The sequence below is a fragment of the Pomacea canaliculata genome, linkage group LG3 (genome assembly GCF_003073045.1).
Source record: "Pomacea canaliculata isolate SZHN2017 linkage group LG3, ASM307304v1, whole genome shotgun sequence".
Lineage (NCBI taxonomy): Eukaryota > Metazoa > Mollusca > Gastropoda > Architaenioglossa > Ampullariidae > Pomacea > Pomacea canaliculata.
This window is the reverse complement of record NC_037592.1, coordinates 19,418,151-19,444,365: the sequence shown is the minus strand read 5'-3', so window position 1 is coordinate 19,444,365 and position 26,215 is coordinate 19,418,151. Positions and strand designations below refer to the sequence as shown.

Here is a 26,215-nt window from a genome sequence, read left to right as displayed (position 1 = left end):
GAAATTTTCAGAAGCCAAATCTATCAGTTTCCCAGTGGTACTCTCTTCATCTTTTTAAAGAATGCCAAATGTAAAAACTGCTCAATATTTTTTTTTTTTTTCAGAGAACGGTTCAAGGTGCCCATATGCTTCTTTGATGCTGACATCACTCCTTCCAGTTGCATTTCTTTGGCTGACATGTAGGTAGAGTGTACGAGGAGCAGTGAATGCGTTAAAATATGCAATTGTGAATGTCTGTCTGTTCGTCTGCCTGACTGTTAGTTCCTACACATGACTTACATAGTTACTGTCTGTAAATGTCAACTGGCATATTTTAAGCGTGTTGTTAATATATTGTTGCGTTATTTGTTTATGGCAGTGTTTTCATTCATTGTAAAGACCTTTTTTGAAATTTTTTAATGCTTGTAGTCTGTATGACATCCATTGTCCAATTGAAATAATTCTAGGAAAGTTAATTTTATTCTGTTTGCAAAGTTTTGAATTCACTGGTTTTCTCATTATTTGATATTAAAACCTGTTTCATTGAAAACTGTGTCCCAGGAAAAGAGATATCAGTAGATAGCAGGATTTCAGCAGTTGACTTCAAAAATATTCATTTTTTCTTGTGCAAATCATAATTGTTGCTTTTTTTTCTTCATAGCTATAAAGTTGCAAAGTGTCCTTGTTAAGACCCATCCTGAGAAACTGTGGCCTCCTGTATGATATACAAATTCATTTAAATATACAGTAAGACAGTGCAGTACCTATAATGTCATATTTAGGATTATTGTGCATGGTTTATTATACAGGTTAACTTTTTAGCTCTTCTCTGACATCTTTGCCAGAAAGACAGTGAGGAAGGACTTATTTCACTGAAGCCGCATGTCAGAGGCGGTAGTTGACCCGGCACTTTGACGCCCTCAGCATAAGATGTGCATATTTCTTGCAATAATATCAGCAGTTTCATCATAACAAACACACTACCCTACAGCTATTCTTTGTGCTGACGTCATGAAGGAAGCCTTAGAAGTTTCTAGCACACCACCCCTCTACTTGTTTTCCTCTCCTCAGTCCCTCTTCCTCTAGCAAGGGCATTTGCAGTGGTGTGAATGGGGCTTGACATCAAAGACTGTTGCAACCTGTGTAGCCGTCACTAACATATTATTACCAGTTGTGTCTGTTCTTGTTCTCACTAGTGTGATAATTAATGCTCCGCCACCATCGCTCATCTCGCTCGCTCTGCCCTTCTCGCGCCTGCTTGTCTTCACTACCTTCTCCATTCAGGTGATTTTGTAATAAAATTATCTTGTAAATAGCTTTGTTTAAGTGTGTGCCTACCTACTTGTGAGTGTGTAAGAGAGAGAGGTGAGCTTGGCAGATCAACGGTTCAGCTTGTAATAAGGAATATAGACCCATTGTCCTTAACCTCTTCTGAAGTACTTGGTTACTATACTTCTCCTAAAAAAAAAAGTTTAAAGGTTTAGAAGGATGCCGCTGTTTTTTTCTAATGGTTATAAAAGCTCGGTGAAGTATATTCGTAATGATTTTAAAAGCTCGGTGCAAAATACTGTTTTCCAAAATCTGGGTGAACACACTCCTTCCGTTCTTGAAACATAAGTGTACAAACTGACCACGCACTCAAAGAGTTCAACGCCACAAACATTATGATTGTGCATGAATACGTTTACTATGTCATGGTTTGAGCCAAATGGGAGGGCTGTTAATTACGTTTTTCCGTATACAAAATTGATGTCACAAGTATGTTTAATCTACTGGCGAAAACACCCAGTCTGTATATATTCATTAACAGTGCCTTTAGTAAAATTAAGACAAAGAGCGGGAAAACTTATTGAGTAGAAAACTGGTTGCAGAGTATAACACGAAGTTAAAGTATTAAGATATAATGTGTAGCAAAAACACGCAAATAACCATCTGTGCACGAGACTGCAGATCGTATGGCCGTTTCATCATAAAGACCTCTCGTCAGTCTATAATCATCATCATCGGTCATCAACATCATCAATCCAAGTATTATCTGTGTACTAATCTCAGCAAAAAAGATCGCCAGCTTTGTAAGATTATTCCGTTTATGTGTTTTCATATAAGAATAATTCCAGCTGTTTTAATACGGAGGGAACATTAAAGTATTTAATTAGCCATGTTATATATGCGAAGAATTAATAGGATCTGAACAAATGAAGATCTAACATTTTCATTAAAAAAATTGATGGATTTCTTGAATTTGTGAATAAGAATTCTAAAATTAGTTGTAGGTTTATTCAGCAGCTGAATGAAAAAAAAAAGTTAATCTGAGATAAAACGTAGAGTCAGGGATCTTAATTATTATATAAGGTGTTGTACAACACAAATACGGAACACACACACAAGTAAAATGCAAGACGGTAGGCTTTTTTTTTCAAGGGCCAAGTTTTTCGATGAAGCCTAAACGATATTACGAAAAGAAAGGGAATAAAGAATGACTGAAGGTGTCACGTCGAGACAACGTATGAAGCGACAAACGCAAGGTAAAATAACGGGTTTGTCCTGTTCGAGTTGTTCAGCAGGCTATAACAGGGGGTCGCGGGACCATCTGCTAGAAATGGTCACCATTTTTACAATGCTGAAGATAGCAATAGCTTTTCACACAGTGACCCTTTCTCTTTCCGCCACACTTACATTTAACCGTTGCACTATACAGTGAAAATTGCAGATGATATGCAAAATACGTCTCTAACGCTGTAAGAACTTCTACTTAAAAAGGGGATCGAAAATAATGGCCATTTCTTCAATGATAATTTGCGTAATTCTTTACTGTTTTGACAACTGCGTCAAACCATAGAGTCTGTGTCCGTGGTCAAACGGCGTGAGTGTTTTACAATAACTGAGCTACGACATTAAAAAATTATATGTTTTACAATAAATGATCTACGACAGGACATAAAATGTGTTTTACAATGACTGTTCCACGAGATAAGACATTGTGTGTTTTACAACGATTGATCTACGGCTCTGTACAAAATTTATGTTTTACGATGATATAACAAACAGTAAGTTTTACAATTACCTACGACAAAAATTGAGCATTCTATAGTTTCTGATAGTGATTATATATGCAAAGGGGAAACAGCGTATCTGTAATATGTAATCTGGTCGTCATTGTGTAACATCAACTAAAACAAACACAAAAGTTTGATTTCATTTAGTGGCACCCGTGTTGTTGGAAAAATCCTTCCTAGAAGTTAATACCAAACTGCACTTTGAGGTCGTGAGAACTTCGTCAGATGGGTCAGCAAGCAGACACACAGGAGTGTTGAAAGAAGGCCTGATGGGACCGCACATTCAACAACATTCTGAAGACGGCGACATGCACCTTTAAGTGGATCGGAAGAGCAGCTATAATACTGAATATTGACACTAGATACATTTTCTTAAAGACGTGCCTAGTATCCTAAAACTGACACAGCTGCCAATCTATTGATAGCATCACTAGCAAAAAAAAGCTGCTTTGTATTTAGTTCCAATTCAAAAGTATTATGTCTAAACAGGAATTTGAGTGTGATATCTTAGAAGCAAGCAAAGACGGCATTTGTTAAAACATATTTTCAAATGTATAATAAATATTTGGGAAAACACATAAGTACGCATCTCACGAAGTTGTCCGTTGACGTAAGCAATGAAATCAGAACTGGATATCTTTCTTCGCCCTAACTCGTGGAACTTTGGTGATGGATGTGTTCACTGGTCAAGTTCCCAAGGGCAGGTAAGGATGTAACTTGTGTTGCCGAGTATTTATGTGTGTGTGTTTTTTTAAGAACATTTATTTTCCATAAACATGTTACAGGCTTAACATGTTATATACTTAAACACACGCTGAACAAGTTAGATACTTAGACAAATCATATTCATTGCAATATAACAAACATACATAACAATATAACAAACAGTAGTGCCAGAAATCTTGGACATATTTACATTTCCAAAAATATGTTGAATGTTTTCTTTTTCACATTTGCAGCAGTCCTAAATATCATCCTACTCGAGACTCATATTAAATAGTTATTTTTGTCCCCAGTATTCTATGCAGGAGTCTAATTTGAAGCCATTTCAATCTACTATCCAATATCTAATAACTAGCATTGGATACTTTTCTTTTTCTTTTTTTTAAATATATAAAAAATTATTTTTCATTTAGGCATCAAACCTATTACAGGCTTAACACATTATATGCTTAAGCCAGGGATGCCCAACCTACGGCCCGCGAAACTTCTGCCCACAGTACAGGAAATCGGCATGTTAGTAATAAAAAAAATATATAAAAAAACCCAAAACAAAACAAAAAATAAACCGAAAAAAAAGGAAGAAGAAGTATTTATCCCTACGTAGTGGCGCCTCTCAATCTGTTTTTCGATAGACGAACATTTCGATTCAGTGCTCCGACTTGCCAAATGCTCTACGATGCAGCCAGACATTCAGAAGTTGGTTTCGGGAAAACAACTTCAAATATCCCACTAATTACTACAAAATTAATGGTAAGTACACATTTTTTCTAATAAAAATGCTCTATTTTTTTCTTTTTTGTATTTTTGCGGTGAAGCGGCCCGTGACTCGCATGTCGGAAATGTATATGGCCCCCAGGCCGAAAAAGGTTGGGCATCACTGGCTTAAGCCATTCACACTGTTGCAATATAACATATATAACAATATAACAGACACATAAGGTAATGTATGTCAACATGTATGTATAAAAGTCTAGCCAATGCTTAAATTCTGGTCGACAAGTTGCATATAAGGTAGCCAATGTTTCACAATTTTTTCTTCTTTCATTTCCAGGCGTGCATTAAAAAATTCAAATTTATATCTATGTTGCAGTATCTGAATGAATGGTTGCAACTGAGGTGTGTGTGTGGTTTTTTTTGCAAGAGTATATGCATGATTTAGCAAGCAGTAAGATTAAATCCAGTACGGCATCTGTCTTTAAGTTATACTGCATCCAAATAAAACTTGTTCACTTAAAATCATCCTTGTCATAATCCCACATTTGTTCGACACATAATTTTGAAAGTTTTGCCAGAAATCTTGGACATATTTACATTTCCAAAAAGTATGTTGACTGTTTTTCTACTAGGTTGGTCACTTAATTTCCCCTGTTCTCACATTCTGGTTTAAATGTGTTAAGTGCACCGTAAAGGGATTTCGTGAGACACAGACACAGACAGCACAGAAAAGTCAGTACTGAGCCCGCACATCTGTAACGTTGAACTGGGCGTCAGCTGACGGACACTGCTGGGACATGCTGCTCGTGCATTGACGGTCCACACAAACAGAAGACAAGTAGGGGTGAAGCTGAAGACCATGTACATAGAAACAGATGAGAAACGGCGTACTGCTGTGTCACGTACATCTACTTCGTATGTACACAAGATGGACACGACGCTGATACACTGTTCTCCTACTCGCATATCTGCAAGCCACTGTGTCCTTCACCTCAAAGAGCTGTGTTTTCTTCTTGGTTGAAATGGCGGTTTCTGTTGGTCAGAGCATCCACTTCTGGTGTTTCAAAGCCAAGTTGATTGCCGTTTGGCTGGAATGACTCACTTCTCACAAAACCTGCAAATATAAAATATATAAAAACGAGAAGCGTGCAAGACAGTTGTACATTAATGCAATTAATTTTCTGTACAAAGAACCATCTAGAGAGATTGATTCCTGTAGTAGCAGTCAACGCATTTCTCCACTAGTGAGGAAATAAAAAGTCAAATTCGTAGCATATACGCGCACTTACTGTTCCAGAGTGAGTGTGTGTGTGTGTGGTGAGGGGGGAAAGAACAACTCATATGAAAGTGGTAGGTAATTAATAATGACACTCCGCATATCACGACTTATTTATATGTAATCCCTTAATTTTTATTTATATAAGACACATTTCAGTTTTTAAATTTTATTTAAAATTGTGCTAAGCGAAAAAATTGAAAAAATCCCCAACTGAATAAATTCTAGTTGGAAAATATGTAACAACCAAAAACCTTGACCTCATATAGTGAACATAGTCAACACAGGTGCTTGACAAATGAAATATGAAACCATGAATAACATACAAATGGTATGCTAACTTAAAGTGAAATAAAAACGATGATCTCGAACGATTAACCCTTCTATAACAAATACCCATAAAAAGTGAAAGAAGTAAAAAAAATAACAAAGTCAACATCTTGTGTGCCTTAATGATTGGTGAAAAACTGAAATAGGTTCCATAGGGCTCATAACTGTGAAACAGACTGAAAACAATCCTGTGCGGCTCATGGCTGGCGAAATAAACTGATAAAGCTCTGTGGCAGGTGTACATGCTCATGCAAATGTGTGCAATCCAGCACTGTGTTCTGTTTCAATGCCATTACATCAATTCTAAACTGTATTTCACCACTACTACATCCAGCCTAGATACAATCTCCGTTTCACTACCACTGCATCTTGACACAATCTCTCCTCCAAACGTCAAAAAACATTTGTGTGCAAAATGCAGTGCCCCACACTCACTGTTTAATTTTTAATATGGGAAATCTGAAATTTATGCTAAGTAAAGCTTCTTTAATGATGTTGCTATTGACAGTAAATACTTAAAAAATTAAGAAATAGCATAAGTTTTATCTTGAACTTAAAAAAACCCAAAGCAGTTATTAGCAAGTCCTTTTGGAACACAACAGTGGTCATGCAAATAGCACTGCCAAAAGTAGACACTGTGAAAAACTAGCTATACAAGAAAAGTTAAGTAGCAGAAGAAGAACCTTTTTCAAATGGCCCTGTCCTTCTAAGTTCCAACAAGGGTGATGAATCTAAAGTAAAATGAACATTACCAAAACAAAACAAAAGAGAGTAAAATTTATAATAAACTATTCCCCTTAAGGTCATAATAAAAATAAAGGAGTTGCCTCTTTCCATGCAATGGCAGAGGACACCCATAATAAAATCGCATATAAGACCACACATCCAGTAACTCCAATCCCCTACCTAAACAGCTTAAAAGCTAACACTAACGTCACTGGCGGATCTTTTGCTGTTTTGGTAATTTAATAACATGTTTATTTATATAGCACTTTCCCCTACCAGTAAAGATGGGCTCAAAACGCTTTACTAAAAATAAAAGCACACAAACATAATAATAATGGATGCTGGTCTCAAAAACAATCACTGAAAAATAGCCTAATTCTAACAGTAAGATCATCAGGTTAGTTTTACAATCACTGAGAAACAGCCAGATTATATTCAAGAATTTCCGGACTGAAATACTGGAGGCAACCATCAGCATGTTGGGGTAGTCATAGACAATTCACAAGCGCTGGCCTCCCACAACTGTGGAGAGAGAGAGATTGTGGAGGCCAATGAGACATACTTGTCGTCTATCTGATATTAAAACATAACTAGCCTTCACACTCCTATGTATGACACCTTTGCTATGGAAGTATTCCAGAGCATGCAGTACACCCCGCAAGTATATATATATGACTGCTAGCTCCGGCAGGCCGCTGTGAAAACGGGCATGCAGCGGCGATGGCAACAACCATAGCTGATAACAGGCATGATTGTCCACAGTAATACAGTAATGTGGGAGAAGTCTCATGTTGTAGCTGCTTGGTTAATTAATACAACTTCTTTCCGTACATAAGAGAAATCGCGATCAATGTTTTCTAGATAAGTCCGTTTAACAACCATCTGTTGGCGAGTGCTGAGCTAGATGCACTGTGGTTATCTTTGTGATCTTTGTCTATTCCTGTATATAGCTGACAGACACAGGCCACACTGTCAAACTGCACGATGACCATTTGTGATGACGATGACTCATTGATGCTGAGAGTGACCCTCACCGTGCTCTCTGCCAAATGTGGGCAGGTGATGTCGTAAGGCTGACTTGCTGGTGGACAACCAGACAGCTGAGATTAGGAACAAGTACAATGCTTTGTGACTGATTTGTCTGACATAACGTTTGTCTGTCTTTAGCTTCTTGTCACTCTGGAATCTATAAACCTGACGAGCTACTTTCTTTAGCAACACGTCTGCCCCGGGGCCCGTGCTGGCTCCCAACGGCCTGAGTTCAGATCAGTTCAATATCGGTAAAGTTTCCAGTGAATTAATCAACTAAGCCATAAAATGCTACACAAAACTCAGTATCTTATCCTGTTAATTGTTTCGTCAATCAGAAGAGCCCACAATATGTTTAGAGGGTTCTTTTCAGTGATGGCATTTCATAGAAATCTAGTGCAAGTTCATACTGTCCTCAAAGCTCGACAACTTATGCCAAACGAATCCCACAAATTAAGCTTATATACGCTTATCTACAAAATTGTGTTCATGCAATGTGTCGAAAATGTTTTTATTTTTGTGAGGGTAAGTATCTAGCACTCCACCTGCTGGAGAGTTCATGGCATTATAATCTTTGAGGCAACCAAAGTGCTATTTCAAGCTGATTTACAGGCTGGCAGGACAGACTCTCCTTCAGTGAGCCAGCAATTGTCCGTATGCATGAGACTGGCCAAGAGACTTTTAGTACTTTTTAACAGTTCGCTATGTTTAAAAACTGTATACTTGTCCCTGTTGGATTTTTTAATACTGAATAGCTTGATGTGCCTCTGATAGCTGTTCTTCACAAATAAAGATAACTTGTAAAAGTTTCCATTAACAAGTGATACTAGTCTTTCAAGACTTTCTTAGTTACGTTTTCACCCTTAGTTAGCCCTGGACAGTGAATGTTCTGTTATTAGTGTGCGAAGGTCACTAATTAAATCAAATACTAGTTCTTTCCTTTAAATCAGCTCTCTGAGAGGCAGCTTTCAAAGAAAATTGAAAAGGCCTGTCATTGGTGAGGCAGTTAATGGGATGTGTCGAGCAAGGCTGGCATTTGAGCTTTGGTTTTGTACTATGCATGCGATACTTGTGAAAATTCAATGCAACGTTACTGAAAGCAAGAATTGAGTTCAAACTTGGATATAATGCAAAATAATTGGAAAAAATGGAAATACATAAATTTCATCCATTAAGGAACAATCGATGAATGTAGCCACAGCGTGTATGTACAGCGTAACGATCAACATATTGTGGCAAAAATCTCTAGCTGGCGGGAGAAGCAAGGACAACAATGGAGGTTTTTATTAGGATGAAATATGTTTTCTGCGAAAATGTCAACGCCAACGTGCAAATTAATTGCTAATCGCAATTGCTATGTCTTCAAAACAGGATGTTTATGAAAATCGGCTAGACCAAAAGCCGCAGTATAACAGAGGTTTAAACAGAAAATATCTAGCTGTCGGACTCCCGACATTACCTTGGGCAGTATACCGACTGTTGACTATTCAGATCAAGATCAGCAATCAGCTGCTGCTTGACTCTACTTTGTATTGTGTTTATTGAATCTCCCTTTCCTCTTATCATCTGTCTGTGCCTGTTTTCCTCTTGTTCTGGTATTTTATTAAAGCCCAATAATAATAAATAACTAGTACTACAACTAATAAAAGAATTCTTTCTGCAAAAACATTACAAACACACACAGAAAGAAAGAAATGTACAAGGATTAGCTGAAGGCGCACACCATATCTTACCTTCATTTATCTGCCCGTTACGTTTTTTGCCTGAAAGCAATAAAATGCGATTAATGCAGTTTCACTCTGCATAACTATCTTTTTTGCCTCGAAAATAAACAAGCATTAACTATTTAGTTTAAGCAATAAACATGCAACATTACTCAACAAAGCATGAACATTACTTCTGCTATTATTTGAAGTAAAAGTGTGAAACCAAAGGCATTCACTCAGCCAGGAAGCGCCGCGAAACGGCCAATCGAGAATCAAGAATTGCTGATGTGGGTTCAGCAGCAATGGCTCTTCTTTCCTTTGGCTGTAAAACAAAACTTTCTCCTGAATGCTTTTAGATCAGATCCATACTGATTGGGCTTGTAGCATTCATTTATTGCTGCATTTGCTTCGCAAAATGTATTTTCTGAGAAAAATATGGTTTTGGTATGTCGTACAACTCATGGTGCCATGTCTGGAGAAACAGGACAGTCAGGGAGGGACTCTCACAACTGTTACAAAAGATGTTATTATGAATCGAGAACCTTCTATTCCCGTCTCCTTGTCTACAGATACTGAAGGGCTACCCTGCCGAGATAAGAAAAAAAATTGAGCAAGTTTCCTTAAGTTGAGCAAGTTTCCTTCCACCATCTTACTGACTCTTCATCGCCCCAAAGTGGGGATGGGGGGTAGGGGTGGGTCATAGCGAACCGAGCAACGTCTCCCAGAAAAGATAATTACGCAATCAGTTGATGTTTATTAGTTGACAGCACTTGGCGAAGATACAGCACAAATTCGATGGTTATTGATACTTTAGTACCACTTCATGCCTTTGTGATGTTTTCCTGCTCTGTTCGATCAGCGCATAAGATTTTCTTCTTTGCTGCATTGATTCCTCTCACGATCCTTGGCTGTTGCTGATGGTCTTCTCCGTCCGTCTGTCTGTCTGTCTGTCTGTCTGTCTGTCTGTCTGTCTGTCTGTCTGTCTGTCTGTCTGTCTGTCTTCCTTTCGCTCTCTCTTGTGTCTGCCTGTGGAGCTGCATATGTGTGTGTGTCGTCTTTTTACTTGTGCACGGTGATGCAGCAGCTCCAGAGGTACAAGAACTAACTAGAAGTAAAAGAGATATTCTAACATTGTCTCTCTTCTGTATTTGTATTTCTGTGTTGTCTGTTTAGATCCAGATATGGCAGAGGAACAAACTGGTGAGCGACCATCAGAGATATATCTAAACATACGCACAAATGTCAACAGCAGTTGAGTGAACACCACCGGGCATCAAGTAGACGCAGTCAGACATAATTCCACAACAGAGAAGACTACAGCATTAAAAAAATGCTAAAGAATCCCATCGGACTCAAGAAAACAGACAAGACAGGATGCAGACGAAATATGACGAATACGATTTCTAGGTATGTGTCACATCAAAGGTTACGGTTTCTTAATATTTATTAAGTCAAAGGTTACAGCTTGTTGGTATCTATGACCTCAAACGTTCACCATCTCCTTTCCCACACACTGATCATTTTTTTTATCAAAACTACAACAGTATGTATTAACAAGAAAAGCATTATGCGCTTACCTGGAATTTGTACTGAAAAAGTTCCCCCTGTTTTGAAAAGAAAATGAGAGTAAGCGAATGACAATAATCATCAAAGCATCAGCGATAAGTTTTGAAAGTAAGTGATCTTAAAATCAAGGTATGCTGTACGGTTGTTGTCGCTTGTCTCTGAGCCTTTTCCATTGATTGGTCACTACGGTTGATGACAATGATATCACTGACGAGGATTATGTTTTTGTTTATATTGTTCATAGTATAGAGGCATCAGATTATTCGGCTGATAGTTTGAGCTTATATTCTGTTAAGTGTCATTCACAAAGGTAATTGACCTGCCCCATGCACTGAGAACCAGATGGTCCCTGACTACTTTAGTTGACATGTCCCCGCTCAGTTTACTTATTGCTACTTGAAATAAAGTGTGTTTCCTTTGAGTCCCTTATCTATGGCTACCTGGTTTACCTGACCTCCCTGAGTATTTTATTTGTGGCTGCCTGAAATATAACTTACCTTGCAAGAAGTGCTCCAATTGCCCTGACTCCAAAATACGAATAATAGTCTCAATGTGTCCATGACCGTAAGATTCCAGAGGGTAAGATGGCTCGCCATGTTTTGGTATGTCAAGACCTGCACAAAACACCACGATAACATAACATACTGTAGTGGTTACATGTAATATAGCGTGAAGCCGAATGTCATCAGGTCATCACTGTAGTCTTACCTATAGAGTTTGTAACGAGTTTATAACCGTAAAAATCTAATATAAATTAGGTCTGTAGTAACATATAGTGTCGTGACTTTTTGTCTACTCATGATTTTTTCAGAGTTAAAGGTCTACCACAATGCATACACCTTAAAAAAATTACTGTTAAGTTAATATTTTTTTAAAGCATCCGTCTGAGCTCTGTACAAGATATTTTTTTCTTAAATCACTGGGGTTGATCTCAGTATTATTTGTCTCTATCACGAGATACTGGTTTTCTTTATCACAAGATGCTGCTTCTCCATCACAAGATACTGCTTCTCAGTACCCGAGTAAATATTCCCTCGAGTTACAAGATACCTGCCTACAAACACCAACTTGCACAGAAAGAGGTCTACACCATGAAGTTACAAATTCCCATTGTCTGCGAATGTGACAGCGTAGGCATATCCTAGTACATCTCTGATGTCATGATTTTTTTTGTTACGCCTTTCTGTGCAGGGTGATGCTTTTAGGCCTATCATTTCGGATGTCTTTGCAGCTTGTAGACACCAGGGACAAAAAGTACTTTATTCCATCTAACGATGTAATCACTTGAGCAGTAGGCCGGTCTTACCTTTTCGTTCCATTTCCTCGGACACCCTGAGGTAGCCTGTCAACTTCAAGACAATGAAGATGAGAAAACACAGTAAACCACTCCAAGCTGCGATGGCGCACAGCCCCACCAGTTGCCAGGCCAGCTTCTGTTTCCAGCAGGAAATGAAACAGTGAACTTAGTGACCGTGTGTACTTATTTTTATGACTAGGACCTCACATCATTATCAGCAGCAGCAGCAGCAGCAGCAGCAGCAGCAGCAGCAGCAGCAGCAGCAGCAGCAGCAGCAGCAAAAAGGGATGTGTATTTGTGTTCATACACTTTCTGCCGTCATACTCTTTACGTTGATAAACGTTCTGTCCGTCATCTACTTCATATTCATACACTTTCTGTCCTATCATTATTTTCTGATTTCATACCTTCTGTCACATTTTTATCTATCTTCATCTTCATATACTTACTGTCCTATCACCCCCTTTATGTTCATTATCTTTATATCCTATTATCTGAAGTATATTCATGTACGTTCTATCATCCTCTTTCGATTCCGCATTTTCTATGACAATATTTTGACATCTTTCTTCTATGTCATATCACAATCTTTAAGTTCGTATGCTTTCATTCCTTTCATTCTCCTATTTCGTTTCTTCTACACCCTTCACTTTATATTTTTTCTCTGTTCAACCCCTAGTCCTCATCTCACAGCATTGTGAAGACCCTAGTGTCTAATCAGAGACAGTTTCTGAAATCAGAACTAATGACGTGAGGAGTGCAGAAGAACAGAAACTGAGACCACCAGTCATAGTTGGAAGAATTTGGACTTGGGAATAGCCACTAGATCACAAGCTCAAATTTTTGACAACTTTCCCAGTTACATCATAAAAACATGGTTACATGCACAGCACACGAGAAGAATGGGTAGCCTAACAACACGTTTATTATTCAACACGCTGAAAGTCAGATCAAGTAACAACACCATTCATTATTTACACTCAGTCACTTCCAACTACACAGGGATGGATTTGCTTTCATGTTCGGAGGCAGAGCCCTTTATTTTCTCTGTATTCAGCGAACAAGAAGTATTAGCAAACTGATCAATCACTAGTCACCACGCGATGTCTACATTTGTCAGCAGAAACCGCTTTGCTGCATACTCATGACGGCCATTGATCGCCACATCTTTGTTAACAGCAGGTAGAAGCAAATCTCCCATTTCTCGAATTCGCTGAACCGTTCACGGCTATGCAATTTTCTAGAAAGCAGAGAAAGTTTGCTCGATTGACCTTCTCTAAAGCTAGCTGACAGTCAACATCAATGATGTGGTGATCTCGTCTAACAGTTTTGGAAGATAACAGCGGTAGCTGACTTTTTTTCTCTTTGAAACACATGAACCGTGAAGTCAGGATGATGCACCATTTTGACAGTCATTAATCTCAGCATGTTCGAGTTGGTATCCATGAGTATATGTGTCTCAAGTCTCCTGGGAGCTCGTCAAACTGTTCACCTGCACGCTCTTTTGGTAATTAATGAGCAGAAGCCACTCGTCTTGTTCATCTGTTTCATTACTAGACCATTATGAGATTGCAACTTGATGACAGCAGCAGGAAAAACTTTCTTACAAGGAATTCTTCTAAAAGCATATTGCTATCTTCTGAAATACCCCATTACTGTGTCACTCTTCTAAATAAGTTTTTTTAAATAATTAAGATAATGCATATATATTGCCACCAAATCCTCTCATGCGTAAGATGGCGATGGCGCTGTGGAATAATCAAAGAAAACCTCCGGTGGAATCCTCGTGAAAGCTTTAAAAAAGCCATATATAAATAAGTGCATTTAAGACGAATTGAGAATGTGATAGAAGATATGTCTCGTGGTTCCGCGCTGTATCACCGTTTCTTCTTGCAGCAAATTACTGCTTCAGGAGCAATTTCAAGTAGATAGAAATGTTAAAAAAGTGTGTTCTTGCTCGTGATCAGTTGACGTCAGGATGGTTAAAAAAAAAAAAACGTTTAAAATGTTTCATGAGCTCTCCTTCCACGGAGTATAGAGTATAGTACAAAATTTATATCATCAGAGGAAAACATGTAAACAGAACTTACCAGCCCGGAGACTTTGTCCCAGTGGAGGAAGATACCAGTATCTTTGTCCAGAAAGGCCACAGCAATGAGCCCCCATGCACCTCCTCCAAAGTGTACTAAAGGACGTTTTTAAACATTTAGTTCACGTTGCAGAATAGTACATCAGTACAAAAATTAACATTTACATAGCACGTATAACATAAAACGTATTTAACAATTGTCGTATACAGCAGAAGGCATATAATTACCAAAACATCTTATTTCGAAATTTTTTTTAAAAAGGTTAGTAAATATTTATTTTCGATAAGGTACATATAGGGCAGTCATTGTTTTACAATATCTTCTTTTGTTTCCACGCTTGCATCAAAAGTTCCATTTTCATATAGATATGAAATATATAGATATGAAAATGAGCCGTTGTATTTGGGGGATTTTATAAAGCATTTCTTTTCAAATTACTACCTCATCCGAATAAAACACTATGCTCCCTATGGAAAAAATGCCGAGCCAAATTTGTCTTATAACTGACGTTTTATGCGTGGACATAAAAATCTTTTACCAGCTCTGTTTTCCTATATGTTCCTATATGATTTCTGAATGTCATTATCAAGATGCCTTGGCGGATTTGGAGTAATAGTTTTAACTTTATTGTTATTCATCTTAACTGAATTAACTGTCTTTTGATCATACTTTGTACAGCATCCTAAATTTAGCAAGCGTGCTGTCATAATGAAATTGTGTACATGTTTTTAAATTATTAGTAAATCAAACGCCAACAATTTTGAATGTTTCTGAAATACATTCCATCTGTAAGTGGGGTAAGTACTTAACTAATTTAATTTAATTTAATTTATGCACTTGTAACGCGCAGCATTACGACCGAGATAGGTCGCACTACGAACTAATATCCCTGGACAGCTGGCAGATGATTTTTCCCCCCAGTTAGATGCTAAAACGAGGCATTAGACGACATAGCTTCCGGTTTATTTACATTTCAGATTAACTACTAAAACGAGGAATTAGATGACATGGCTTCCGGTTTATTCACATTCTTTGTTACGGCTCGCCGAGACTAACAGCGGATCAATTCGCAAGAGGCTAAGAGTGAGTCTCGGCATACAGACATCAGTCCATAAGTACACGTCCATGGTCGCACTCTCTGCGTTGACCAGTAATGATAAAGGAAGACAATGGAAGGTTAGGCACACTGAACAGATGTGGTGAATACAGTCCTGCCATTGCATGGAATCTTCGATAAGTCAATAAAGTGTCTTGGAGATGTGTGCACCTAAATACTAAAAGGCTAAACCTCCATTGATAAGATGACAAGTGGATAGAAGCAGGGAAAGATCGTTGTGAATTCCTGCATCAGACGCACTTAACTCTTAAGCGTGGAAGTGCAACATCGCATGCCACGAACGAGCATATAACAATAAAATTTATGGGGCAGCTATCAAAACTTACGATTTCGTTTCTACATGCGAAAAAATATGCAGGATTTTTTTTTAAAAAAAGGGTTAAATGCCAATATAATGCTGAGTTCATAAACCTGTGACAGCAATAACGTTGAAGGTTTTGTCAACCGGCTACAGTATGCACAAATAGAAACCAGGGTCCTATAGGAACATTAACGAGCGAGAGGAAAAGAAAAATAGCGATGAGAACCGATGAAAATAATGTGAATCTGAAGACTTGAAGTGGAAGATGAATAAAAAGAAGGGAAATGAGGAGGAAATAAAAAGAAAAGAAGAAGAGAAAAATATGTGACACACAAGACCATGAGGCGACAAACAACGTAACATGACAAAGAGCAGAGGTGCAAAGTGTGACATCTTAGACAGTGAGCCACTGACCCGCAATTGCGTCCAGAGGGTCGTCCACGTATAGTTTGACCACCAGCCAGGAGAGGAACTTGTAGGAAATGGCGGCCACAAAACCCACCACTGCTGCCCCCCATGGATAGTACTTGTCACACCCGGCACAGATCGCCACCTGCCCAAAACACATTACAACACTTGATTGTCGGACTATAGCGCAGCATCATATCTTTTCCTGACAGTGGTTGTCAAACCTTGCTGAGATATAAACACATTACAACACGTGACTGTCCGACTAAAGTGTAGCATCATGTTTTTTCGTGACATGGTTGATCACACTATTTATGTCTGTCCATACGCTAATGATCACTATGTACACGTGCTTTGTACATCTAGGGTGAACGTTCTCTATATGTGCTCTTAAAGCGAGGACGACCATTCTGTACATGCTCTTCTAGAGCGAGGTTGGTGTTCTAAGAAGCTGACATATATCATGTGATACTCACCATGCCGGCAAGGGCACCATTGAGGGTAACGAGGAGACTCCAGGTGGAGTTGCCGAACACCCCCGTCCTCCCCAGGATGAGGGTGAAGGAGGCGGAGGCGGAGGCGGAAATGATGGTGTTCACCACAGCGATGCTGGCGCTGGCGCCGCTGCCTTGGCCGCTGATGTTCAGTTGCGAGCCGCCGTTGAAGGCCAGGAAACCAAAGCAAAGAATGAAGCCTCCCAGGGCTGCCAGCTGCCACAGACAGTGTGTGGAGAGTTACTAACACAACAACACACACCACAGCTCACAGGACGCAGCGGCCAAGAATTATTCACAGAAAAACGTGCATATTGTACGATTTTACTTTTAGAGTTGTGAATTTGTATACCTTTTATATATTAGTTTTTCCTGATCATAATAGCTAGGAATTTCAATGCACAAAATGAATAAATAAGGGGGTGTCCCCTGACTGCATCCTCTTCTTATTTGGAACTATGCCGATAATGTGCAATTCATTGACACATTTGATTATTTGTATAAAAGGTGGTAATCCGTTTACAGAAAAGGGGGCTAAAGCCAAAGAAATGTAGAATATCAAGCATAGAACTCCAGCTAACACTACCGAAGGCTTTTTCATATTAGTAAACCAGGCTGTTCATTTACGTGAGATATTCAATCACGTCATATATCAGTTTAATATTATCCCCAAGATATCTTCCACGGATAAAGCCAGACTGATCCTCGTGGATAAGAGATAGTAAAGCTTATATATCACATTTAAGAGAGTGATTGGTCTCCAGTTCTTAATTTAATCTCTAGGCTTATCTGCTTTAGGTATACATATAATTACACCTTTTTGTGTAGCTGATAACTCTCCTTTTAGAAAGTCTTCCTTTAGTGATCTAATAATGGAAGTACCAAGCTATTTTCAAAAAACCTTAAAAAACTCCACAGTACATCCATCGCTCCCTGGGCATTTACCATTACTCACGCTTTTTACAACCTGACCTGCTACAACTAAAGTGATTGTTCCTTCTAGTAAATTAAGCTGAAGAAATTGGTGGGAGACAGAGAAAGACTTCAGCTTCCGGAGAAGGAAGAGGCGTTGTTGAGCCTTCGTCACGACATGTTGAGTGTTGACATCCCAGCAAAGTCGCCTATCGAAGATGGTGCTCAGGTATTTAAAAGCAGAAACAATTTCCACCTCCTTGTCATGGATGACACATACAGAACATGGTGGAGAATTCCGACGGAAATCAAAGACAATCTCTTTCGTCTTACTCACATTAAGCTCTAGAAAGTTGTCATCGCACCAGACAATGAATTCCTCCAAAGCTACTCCGTGGGTATGCACTGGCCCGCTAAGGAGAGACTGCAGTGCAGTGTCCATACCCAAAATAATAGATTATTTAGACAAACTGGGCCCTGCAGCTTTCCCCTTTATAAATGAAAACAGCTTCTGGACAGATGTATTAAAAGCGTGCAGGATATTTGGAGAGAGTAAAGTATGTGAAAAACATAAAGAAATTTTATTAGGACCTATCTTTTGTAATGACAGAATTACGATTGGTAATAAGCCAATTCTATAAAGGAGATGGGTGGAGAAAATAAACACTTAATGGATGAAAGAGGAAACTTTTTATCCTATCAAGCTGTTAAAAATGAATATGATGTTAACATTAACTGTCTCTTTTAATGGTTGCATAAAGGCCATATATATATACACATGTGTATATATATATAAATTTAAATATAACAGAATCACCTTCCTTTACATATGACACAAACAAAACTCTTAGAATAACTCGATCAATGCAGAAAGGAGCAAGACTATACTGTAATAGAATGATATCTAACTTATGTATGCCACATTGTTCTTTGAAATGGGAGAAAGGGTAAACAGAAATGTTAATTGGTATGTCATACTTAAGACAATGTCTAACATAAAAGATATTAAATTATAATGGCTTCAAATCAGAGTGCTACATAGAATTCTGAGGTCAAAAGAAATATTATTGCACATGAAACTAGATGATGATCTCTGCGGCCTTTGCAGAGATGAAAAAGCAAATATTTAGCGTATATTTTGGAATCGTAAATACGATTACGATTTTTTTTTTATAGAAACAAAGATGTCTAGTAGACAAATGTACAAATGCTCCAACGATAACTATCAGTGAACATCTTGTCCTATTTGGATGCATTAATAACGCTTTATTTGTATGAGATGTAAAAAGAACACAGACTTTGTTGTGTAAGATTTTGCATAGTTGGCTTGCTTGTCAGATGGATGTTCTTTCAAATGACTGTTATCTTATGTGCATATGTTTATTTAATACTGTAAAACATTGTATTTTATGTGTTATGTATCTGTGAGACAAAATAAATGTTATTTAAAAAATGCTCTGTTGTGTTGCTGATGTCTGTGGGATTTACCGGCACAGAATGACCGCGCAGGCCAAGCACCGTCTTGGTCTCGGAGTGAAAGCGCCCGATGCGAGGTCCATGAGAATGGCGCCGATGATGGATGAGGCTCCACCCACCACGTGCACCACGCCGCTGCCAGCGAAATCCTGCGAGACAGAGAACATGACCAAAAATAAATAAATAAAAATAATAATGATTGTTTTCCTTTCACGAGTAAATTAGGTGTATTTAAGCCTTTATCATTCTTCGACAACGTGTTAATCTTTCTTGATTGCTATAGCTATAATGAAAGAAAACACAGGGTTTAGATATCATTGTCAACAAAACGTTCAACTTTTTACACGGACACATTATGTACATAAAGCTATACCTGGAAACCAACTGTAACGCTTTTTCCATCGATGATATAATCCTGTCCTAACTTCAGCCAACCGCCAGAGCTCCATGCCCAGTGGGTCACGACAGGGTAGATGAACCCTGCGCAAGAAATATAAATTAGAGGCAGCCAAGTAATAGGTTTAAGTTCGATATTATTTAGAAAATAGCGAAAAACAGGTTGTAAATGTTAGTGCAATAATACGGTGGCATGTGGGAAGGACTATGCAGCATCTTATATCCTTTGCAGAGCCAGCGCTAGAGGGGGATGCGGGGCCTTTGGAAGCCGGCACAACAGGGCAATAAACAGTTTCGAACTGTCTCATTCTGACGGGGAACTTGTTATCGCGGGGCTTTGGGCGGTCGGACATGCTCCCCCTCCCCCCATCGCCGACTCTGTCTTTTGTATGTGAGCCTGCACGAGGCCAAACCCTTCGTGCACCAATCAAGAACGCTCTTTGCAAATACCTCGCGTGGTATAAAGTTACACAGCAGGTTACAAAGATCAATACCAAAAATAAAACTTACAACAATAAGAATGTTTATGTATGAAAGATCTCACCTGTCATAAAAAAGCTGTAGACAAAGAAAGCCAAAAATTCACAGCGCTCTGCCACAGCTCCAGACACAATGGTGGCGGCGGTGGCTGCAAAGCAATACTGGAAAAAGAACTCTGCGTACTTGACGTCAGGCGGGTCGGACAGGGCGAAGTACCCTCTCTCGTAGCCGATGAACTTGTTTCCCTCACCAAAGGCAAATGCATAGCCGAAAAGCCAGTAGGCTATACCTGCCACAACTAGACACAGAAACCCCGCCATTAGTGAGGTGGCTGAACAGTGGCAGTAGTAATTATACGAGGCTATCCTTTCTTTGGGGCTTAATGGGGACATCAAGTCAACTGTGTTGTCAACGAATGTGTTTACAAGATTCCATACACGTCCCATGACATCGTTATCACTGCTTTAGAAAACTACAGCCATTACGGAGTCTTGATACCGTTTAACTACGATGATTAATAATAATAATGGGGATTTGTAATGCGCAGCACCACTACCAAGATAGATCGCCCTCGCTGCGCACATTATACATTTCTCCTTTTACGCCATAATGTTCCGGGGCAAAGACTTACCCTCCCTTCTTAATTATGGCCCTGGAGGCTATACACCTGTACCCGTAGCAGAAAACCCACATCATCAGATATCATAGAAAATGCGACTACAGGCATTCAAGACTCTCACACGATAGAGAGACTTATCACTCTAGCATTACTCTGTGTGTGTAAGAGAAGGAGAGGGATTTGGTTCTGAGTTCGTATGTACATGGGTAACGAACAAGTAAATTAGCTACTTAATGCTCGGGTCAAGCCAAGCAGCATACTTACATGAATCTATCAGATTCTTTATCAGGATGTTGGTAGTGTTCTTGCTCCTCACTGACCCCGCCTCAAGAAACGCAAAGCCACATTGCATTACTGCACACAAACATGAAAGATGCAAGCAGAACAGTGTGAATGTAACATTGACGACAAACAACACTGCAATGTTCTATTGTCCTTGCTGTAGTATAGTATAGTGTCCTGCATTTGAAGTGAGCAAAGATACTGAATACTATCTTTGGTAGGATTAACATGACGATCTCTCTACGCCCCACTGTTTAGCAGTGAGAGTTTGCAAAGAAAGACAACGAACACTTCCGTTTCGACATAGCACAGGAAAACATACAGAACAAATCGGCATTATAATAACAAAATAATCGACTTCAAGATAGAGATGGTACCCCGATAACAATTCCATCTCACATGTTCTTCACACATCGCTTTGAAACAAACTCCCTTGTACAAAACTAAGCTTGTAGAAACAAACTCACTTAGTCGGAAGGACGAGAGTGGGATAGTTTACTTAGAACCAACTCATGAAAGAGGCACTAACTTACATCCATGGAAGGGGAAGTGGTCAAGTCCAGTATCCCTACTCCCCCCCCCGGCCACCAGAAAGAGAAAACTCAATAACAGTTTCTCCGTCCCTCCAGTTTTGGTCTGACTATCGTGGCTGCTATTCGCGTTGCTCATGCTTGTACACAAGATGTTCAGACCTCAAAGCGAAATAATTTGAAACCATCTTTTGTTGTTACAGAAGGCTAAAGAAAAGCGCTTGCAAGCACATTCAACTACGCATTTAACTCATTAGGTGTAATGATGTTTGTGCAAGTTTGTGAAATAACACTTAGCGCATACACTGAGAACCCGAACATCGAGGGCATAATTATACACACATCGCAATACTCGAGATTCTTGAAGAAACACGGAAGTAAAGTTGCTTTATTTCAGACACTGACGCCCATTGTTAGAGAAAGTCCGGATCCGGTATAGACGCTCGAATATTGGAGTAGACAGTACAGCAAGCAGTGCAGTTACATCACGTGACCGCACGCCCACGCTAGTCAGCAGGTTGTCTGGCTATGTCAACAGTCTGGTCGCCGAGTGAGAAAATGCAGAGGTACAAAAGGGATAGCTACGGAAGCAGGTAAAGTTTACCACACTTCCCTCACTCGATCTATCCCGGAAGCTGACCTTTTTTTTTTTGTGTGTGTAAAGGTCACAGTGAAGGGAAAAAAACTTCGGGAGCCTTAGGGAAGAATGACGTCAGCAACCTTGACAGTCCGCTTACCAAACCTCCGTTTCAATTTTGTCAGCTCTGAAATTTTTTTATGGCGCTAAGCTCAACAACTTTTAAACACTATGAAGGGCTGCATAAAGTTAACTGACCACAGGTAGAAGTAAATTAAATTAAGGCCCAGAACAACCGAGACAATGTAAATTGTTCAGTAGGTTAGATTAGAAAGTCTGCCGAGCAATGTCTCTTTGGTATTGTGGTGACACTAAATAAACCAACCAACCATGGCGGTTTTGCCAGAATCACGATGTTAAAAATGAAACCATGTTGTGTCTTCTTAAAAGGAGAGGGCTGGATGAGGCACCTTCGCGGGCCGTAGGTTGGGCACCTTGCTGAGTCTTGGGACGATTCGTAACGTCAGTGTTGAGAATTTTCGGGATACGGGTCCTTCTCTCTAAATATATGTCAGAGGGAAGGGATGTTCTCCGGGCACTCTTGTTTCCTCGTCAACCTTAAAATCACTTTCTTATTAAGTAAAACAAACGAACAACATTAGGGTCCTCCCCCTGTAACAGCGTCGACAAGGGTCTGAGCTGACATACAACGCTCCCTACTGGCGCTGCACAGCGATATTCCCAAAGAACAGGAAGAAAAATAGTTCAGTTATAAACATGTACAAAGTATACTACAAGCACATATAAAAGCTGCCCATATGTACAAATGTATATAAAGAAATAAATATACAAATGTGTACAGCCAGAGTACATTTACAAATATGTGCAGAACGCATGAATAAATATGTAAAGTACACAAACGAATGAGTATATAGTTCATGTACAAATATTAAATATAATTAAACAGGTGAACAATCGGACAATAGTCTCACAGAATGAGATGAAAACGATCATAACATCTTAAACACTGTTATTTTATTTTTGAACTCATGAAATAACATTGCCGAAACTAGCCATTTCTTTTGTAGCGAAATCATAAAGTAAAATAATAATAAATAAATATAACGTACAAGGGTTTTACTTAAAAAAAACAACAACAAAAAACAAACACTTAGGACGGGAAGGGTGTTCGCGCTATGCGAAGGACGGACAACAGCGAATCCATTTGATGCATTGACATCACCAGTTGACCTGGAAAGTGAAAGTTGTCTGCACATTAACATTTCAAACTGCTCGTTAGTACACTAGCCGTTGTTAAAACACCTCAGTCGTTAAACGGCTCTTATATGGGGATAATGGAAACACCATGATTTCCAAACGGTACCCCATCGATAGATGCTGCAAAATTTCGATTTGCGAACTGTAGTGCGAACGTGTAACTACCTTTCTATTTTTATTTCAAAGAGAGGTCTTTATTTTTCTTTATTTTTGTGCATCTACCGATCAATATAATCATTCTTTAAACACAAAAAGTAGATGTTTTCGAGCTTGTAAGAGCCGCCTTGGCTTTCCTCCATTTTACATTCGATGCAAACGAGTTTGTGGTAACTAGAGTGGCTCTCCATGCGCTGTACTGCAGACCGGTCTCATCCCGGATGTTTGTTTAGTGTTTATTTTTATCTAGATCCGACATTTGGAGACCTGTACGTGGGATGAAGCAGGATCGCTGTCGCCTGCACCCGGAACTACACACCTGGTGTGTCTCTGAACCCATCTATCAACTTTCAGGAACTAACGAGGTCAGGTAGATTAAAAAAAAATCCTTTAATGACAGAAAATACGATATTGTAAAAATGTAAGTGCTCGTTCATGCCACTAAAGCTATTTCTGTGAGTTCATTCAATCCAAGCAGCAATGCTCTGGTGATTTTTGTTTTATCAAAATCCTCTCTCGTCTCCTAGAGTAATTCTCAAATAACCACTTACTACTCTCTTGGATTCTCCTGTTGATTAAACCTGATGATGATTTACAGTAACACTGATCTCTAGGCTTGCCTTTAATTATCGTGAATAACACACACGAATCGCGCTGTAAAGACTCCTTTCATAGCACCAAAGCCTCGAACTTATCGTATTAAAGACCTTCTTTTGATGATCTTAATAATAATGCTTTCACTCACCGTTTTCAACTAACCAGTCGCCAGTAAAGCCTGTCTGACAAGCGTCAAGAAAATGTCAGTTGTTGTTAAAAGTACAAACACATAGGAAATTGCTGTTTTGTTGTTAAAAGACCTTTTAATCTAAGCGCTTGAGAGGGAATCTGCGGTATATTGACTGATTATTTTTAAATGGTTGTCCACAAGACCCTGAAAATTACAGACATGTTTGGTACTACGGATATACTAAGGAAACGTCTGCTTAGGAACAAGAAGTATGCCAGTTGCACTTCAACTTGATTCCAAAACAACTTTTACAGTCTCTTTCTCTGAGCCTACTTCGAGTCATTATCGCAAACTAAAAACACTGTACACTGGACACGGACGACTCAAGAAGAATAAAACAGGGTGGGTAGAAGTACCTGGAGATAAAACCTAGATAAATGTGACCGCCACTATATGTGTAGCCAACAATAAACAGCTGTTTATTAGTGTCAAAACTTCGCCTTGTAAGCACAATGAACCCGTGTTTACTATTTCGCTTTAATGGCATGTGTCTTCACTGCGATCAGGATGAGAACAGCATTCTGAGCGTTCGACAGAGACAAGAGCTGGTTGAAAAAAACGTTCTACTTTATGAATTTAAAAGATCGCCAATGAATGTTGAAGTTGGCAGAGTACGCTTCCCCGTCCAGACACTGGCCGGAATGAGTCATTTGTCGAACTCCTAGTCGAACGTAATGCAGTGGAATATCTCCAAAATAAACTCGATGAAAGATTAAAGACAGTAAAATCGTTTTTGCTAATACATGAAAGGCGTTCCATAGTTTTATAACGACAGAAAAATGAGCTAACTTGAAATAATTGGGCAAGCATTTGTTCCATGTTAAATGTCGTTGTACTTACTGTAAACAAGCATGCCATTGACCAGTAAATAAAACTGGTCGACGTTGGACATTAGTTGCTCCAGCTGGCCGGATAGGTGGTCGTACAGCTGGCTGTCCATCTCGCTGGAGGGCGTTGAAGTGTAGTTGGACTCCACAGTAGTGGTATTCATTGTCTTCTGTTGACGATGTTCGTAGAACAAACAGGTGTTTCAAATATAGAAAGTCCGTTTTCTGAACGGATAATATATCCGTCGGATGTTTTGATTGTCGCTGACTGGTAAAACCTTCAGCCGAACATTCTGCAGAGTCACAACACGAGTCTCTCTTTGACTGCTGCCACCGACTTTCGCGAAGTTGGTGATTCCGGATTTATCGGAGGTAAGAGAGTGCAGGCCGACTGACAGAATAGGGGAGAGTAATTCGAGATAAGACCACTTTAGGATGACCACGATACTCTTGTGTCTGGTTATACTGATAAAACACACGCTGCGGAAGGACTGCCGAATAAAATACCTACTTTATTCGCTAAGCGGCGAGAGAACACCTGTCTTGAGGCGCATCGTCTCTTAATGTGTACAGGTGAAGTCAGGGGAGTGTCTTTATACACAAGCCGAACCCCAAACGTGTCTCGAGGCCTGACACCCGCTCGCGCAGTCGCCAAGCTGCCATGGCATCCACTACACGGTGGGTAGGTGGGTAGGTGGGCAGGGGACGGACACGTGCTAGCCGACTGTCTGCCTGATAACAGCCTTGGTCAATGACCCGTGCCCACACGCTAATGCGTTTTACCACACACACACAGACATTATAGTAAACAGCTAAAAAAAAAAAAAGTGTAGATGACAGATTTTCGCGTTGCTCCAAAGCCCTCACATCCACATTGCTGGGTTTGCTTTTTATGTAGAAACTGCTGTGGGTATAGTAGCAATGTTGACAAAGATAAGGCACGGTGACCGGCGAATAGGGCCAATTCACGGGGATAAGTTTAGTAATTATGTTGATCTCATAACTGTCATTATGTGTAGCAGTGCCTAGAAATACTGTACACAATGAAATCGCCTCTTGCTGGGCTTTCAACACGCCACGCAG

The 26,215-nt window shown here is 39.4% G+C and overlaps 2 protein-coding genes across 5 annotated transcripts in view; one reads left to right on the top strand and one right to left on the bottom strand.

The window, feature by feature from the left end:
• Positions 1-1,296, top strand: part of LOC112559255 (hemicentin-2-like) — a 58,278-nt gene extending 56,982 nt beyond the window's left edge. For all 4 annotated transcript variants that reach the window (XM_025230350.1, XM_025230349.1, XM_025230353.1 and 1 more), the window contains one exon: positions 105-1,296. In XM_025230350.1, coding sequence (XP_025086135.1) covers positions 105-187 — 83 coding nt within the window. In that variant the 3' untranslated portion in view covers positions 188-1,296. The remainder of the gene's footprint in view (positions 1-104) is intronic.
• A 3,590-nt stretch (positions 1,297-4,886) lies between these two features.
• On the bottom strand, positions 4,887-25,915 carry LOC112560050 (putative ammonium transporter 1). The gene is given in 14 exon segments (XM_025231618.1): positions 4,887-5,586; positions 9,567-9,596; positions 11,117-11,143; positions 11,603-11,719; positions 12,412-12,538; positions 14,493-14,587; positions 16,325-16,463; positions 16,795-17,028; positions 19,213-19,283; positions 19,286-19,349; positions 19,574-19,680; positions 20,141-20,374; positions 20,960-21,049; positions 25,146-25,915. Coding segments are annotated over 14 exon segments (1,608 nt in total). The 5' UTR covers positions 25,297-25,915; the 3' UTR covers positions 4,887-5,464.
• Positions 25,916-26,215: the final 300 nt, after the last annotated feature.